This window comes from Melanostigma gelatinosum, assembly GCF_949748355.1.
Source record: "Melanostigma gelatinosum genome assembly, chromosome: 12".
NCBI classification, from domain to species: Eukaryota; Metazoa; Chordata; class Actinopteri; order Perciformes; family Zoarcidae; genus Melanostigma; species Melanostigma gelatinosum.
Window position 1 is genome coordinate 14,134,047 of NC_136645.1, and position 3,410 is coordinate 14,137,456.

The 3,410-nt window shown below is 36.5% G+C and overlaps 1 protein-coding gene across 1 annotated transcript; it reads left to right on the plus strand.

Moving 5' to 3' along the window:
* Nucleotides 1-298: 298 nt before the first annotated feature.
* Nucleotides 299-2,288, plus strand: LOC306786226 (uncharacterized protein). Its single transcript, XM_079280927.1, has 5 exons — nucleotides 299-530; nucleotides 689-942; nucleotides 1,058-1,219; nucleotides 1,318-1,407; nucleotides 1,691-2,288. Exons 2-5 carry the CDS (start codon nucleotides 787-789, stop codon nucleotides 1,823-1,825), a joined length of 543 nt encoding a protein of 180 aa, XP_079137053.1. The 5' UTR covers nucleotides 299-530; nucleotides 689-786; the 3' UTR covers nucleotides 1,826-2,288.
* Nucleotides 2,289-3,410: the final 1,122 nt, after the last annotated feature.

The following is a 3,410-nucleotide window of genomic DNA, read 5'->3' on the forward strand; positions in this document are numbered from 1 at the left end:
TACGTATTATTCTAGTAATCTTTGACAGGTTGGAGGGTTTCAGAGACTTCCTTTACTCATTCCTGAGACTTGCGCTGTTGAATTGGATTATATTGAGAGGCGGTTCTCGTACTCTCTACAAGTAAATGTAATACATTTCAACATCACAATCTATTGTCTCACTTATAACAAAACAAAGCTAAAACTGAATATTTTAACCATCATCAAGTTTGAAACTCTTGCAGGGCTATTATTATACTGCACACGATTTAGCTAACTCAATAAACTGAATAAGTGTATTTAAAAATTAGATGTATGAATCGGTTTATCCTTTTTTTCTAATCTCGAGGATGTTTGCTTCAAAATCACTTGATCCCTGTTTTTGTTTTAAGTATTTTGAAATTGTAAAGATTGATAATTTAATCATAAAGGAAATAAATGTTGTATTTGTGTTGAATACATATATTTGCTTTTTTCACTAAACATGCAATTCATTTATTTTTTTCTGTTTACAGATATCATCAAGAATGTCCAGTTCATGACGTGGAAATGTAAGTTTTGTGCATTCTCCTCCAATGGACAAGGAAAAATAATCCAGCATTATAAACAGCATCATGGACATCATCGTAGGTGTTTAGGCCTTGTCTGTATTTATGCTGAATGTTTGAATACATTTCAAAACCAAGCTGAACTTAAAAGACATTTTAAGGAACATCTGAAAGAAGGTCAAAAAAGGGAGAGATCCATTTCTTGCCAGAGCCACCTGAGGGACAAACTGCCAGTAAATCTGAGAAGGATCGCGAGACCATGCTTCTAGAAGTGCAGAAGAAAGAACCAGATTCACAGCTTCTGGATGATCTGATGATTGCAACATTCTCGCAAAGAAGAAGTGAAATCATTGGTAACGAGCCACTCATCTCTGCAGTCATGGACAGATGGCCTGCATTGTTTAGTGAAAGACAGGTAATGTTTTGCCAACTGAGTATAGCATATAAATCCTGTATTTTCATTTCAATACTGCTCTTATTTTCCCTCACTCATACATATTTCTCTGCATTTTGTCATCTGTCTGTTTCAGCTGAGTGCCGAGTTCAGTAGGATTGTCACTAAAGACCTGCTGGAGTCATTCCTGGATGGACTCGATGCCTTGGTGCCAAGTCTTCTAGAGCTGTACAAAGCAGGTGTTTCATCGAGTAGGAGATTGCGTCTGAGCGGTGTGCTGCAGTGTCTGCAAAAGGAGGTATGTACTGTGTTGAAAACAAGTTTGTTGTTATTGTGTATTAAAATTAGGATTATAGCTTTGGTGTCACATTAATCTACTCTTGCCTGTTCTTTTAGGACACAAACCAAAACCGAAGAACAGCCGCCTTGCTTGGTCTTCCATGCTATCTTTCAGAGGATTCCACCGACATAATCCGGATGTGTGACGTAAGAAACTGTATTTACACCTTTACTACACTCAATTTTTGTAATGTGACAATGGTAACATTTTTCATGTTCATTAGTTATTACCATACCCTTCAGCGCTCTCCCTGTCTATTACTATTGGTTGAGCTGGTAATGGTAGCTTTACTGCAGCAGAGCTGATGATATTATAAGTCTTCAAATTATTGGAAAAAATAAATAAATTATAGTCTATTAATTAGAGTGGCAGTTATGTTTTAAATTTGGTGATGTCGGTTAAGATTTGAATGTCTTTATACATCTTCAGGCCCATGGAGAAAACCTTGACGTGATCATGAAAGGAATGCAGGTTGGACTGTTGATTGGACACGAAGGCACTCTGCATGATGCATTTCCTTTGGAAGTCTTCAATGTGGCTGTGGTAACATTCGCGATACACTAACTTTTATAACGAAAACACAAAAAAAATCTTAAGAATTGTTTTATAAAGTTCCCAGTATCCCACATTTTACCTCTGCATCTCTTCTCTCATTCCCCCTTTCTCAAAGTATGCGATTAAGTCATGCCCTTTTTCTGTGTTTGTATTGAGATTTTATGACACTATTAATTATCTCACATTTTGCCTCATAGTACCTTACCTCAACACTTCTAGTTGTCAACATGAGTTATATGTTAATATTATGTGTTGAACATGACTGTATTGATGTTATGGCCTGTTTAAGGTACTAGTATGCAACATTTTTGTGGATGATTTTATGAACCTCTTTTAATTATCTCACAGTTGTATTGTGACAAATGTGAGATAGTTAAGAGGTCCATAAAATGTCCACAACCCCATTCTCTCAGATTGCCTCCACTTGTATGTGGTAACATTGTTTTAAACACAGCTATTTAGTGTCTGCATGTGTGAGATGTACTTAAACACAATGTTCAAGCTTGTGTATCTTTTCATCAAATAAATGCTATATTTTTAAATCGGCAGTAAGAATTATGGGTGATTTCATTTTTTTAATTTTCTGACAAAGCAAACTTGCAGTTAACTTTTATATGTAAGTTGAAACCAATTTAGAATTTAAATCCTCTTAACTTGAAATGGCAAGTTGTATGCACATGGTTAAGTTATTTTAACTTGAAACTGTGAGCTGCAATAATGCAGAAATGTGTGTTGGTTTCACTAGGTAAGGAAAGTTTTCTTGACCTGATAATGTAAAACAATTCTTTGTTTTAACTCTCTGTATCAAGTTCAAACAACAAGTGAAAAAAAGTTCAATCAACTGACAACTTGAACAGTAATGTTGAGACAACTAGAACATTGCAGTTAAATCAACTTGATCAACTTTAATTTCTGAGTTGAATCAAAAGCAGTCTTCAAGTTAAGTTAACTCACATTTTCAAGGCAGCAGGTGAACTTTCGTTTGCAAGTTTAACTGACTTGAAATGTCTTACAGTGTATATATCATGTCTTAGCAGGTGCTTCATGTCTCTCACTCCCTAACTGTCCGTGCTGGATCCGTCCCCGTTGTTTTAAAAAGCTAAATAAGTTATTAGCATGACGTCGTCCAGCTAGCCAAACCTGTCTGGTGTTCAGCTGGAGAAGCTTCGCATGTACTGCTTCCCTTTCCTGCTAGTCTGCTGTCTGATTGTGCAGTTTCTCCGCGAAAGTTCTCCTCTCAAACGGCTGGCGCTCGCATGTGGAGACTAATCCGGACGGAAACGCGCAGCTTGGGGCAGAATCCAGTTTATTTCGATTTGAAGTTGTAAATAACATTATTATTGTGTTTAAATTATAACTGTCATAAAGTCATGATGTTACACACTCCGGTCCAGAAGGTGGCGCCTTAAACATTGGTTTGTAGTCCGCAATTATAGTGAAAGAATAAGAAGGAGAAGAAGAAGAAGATAAGAAGAAGAAGAAGAAGAAGAAGAAGACGACTAATCTCCTGGTAGCCTATAACGTTAAAGCTATTGAAGTTAGCTTAGCATGTAGGTTTCGTGAAAATGTCGAGTAGAAAATGTCACGTAGAAAT

Coding starts and splice junctions, on each gene's coding strand:
- LOC306786226 (XM_079280927.1), top strand. CDS start 787: ATGCTTCTAGAAGTGCAGAAGAAAGAACCAGATTCACAGCTTCTGGAT. Junction 1,220..1,317: donor TGCAGTGTCTGCAAAAGGAG/GTATGTACTGTG, acceptor CTGTTCTTTTAG/GACACAAACCAAAACCGAAG. Junction 1,408..1,690: donor ACATAATCCGGATGTGTGAC/GTAAGAAACTGT, acceptor ATACATCTTCAG/GCCCATGGAGAAAACCTTGA.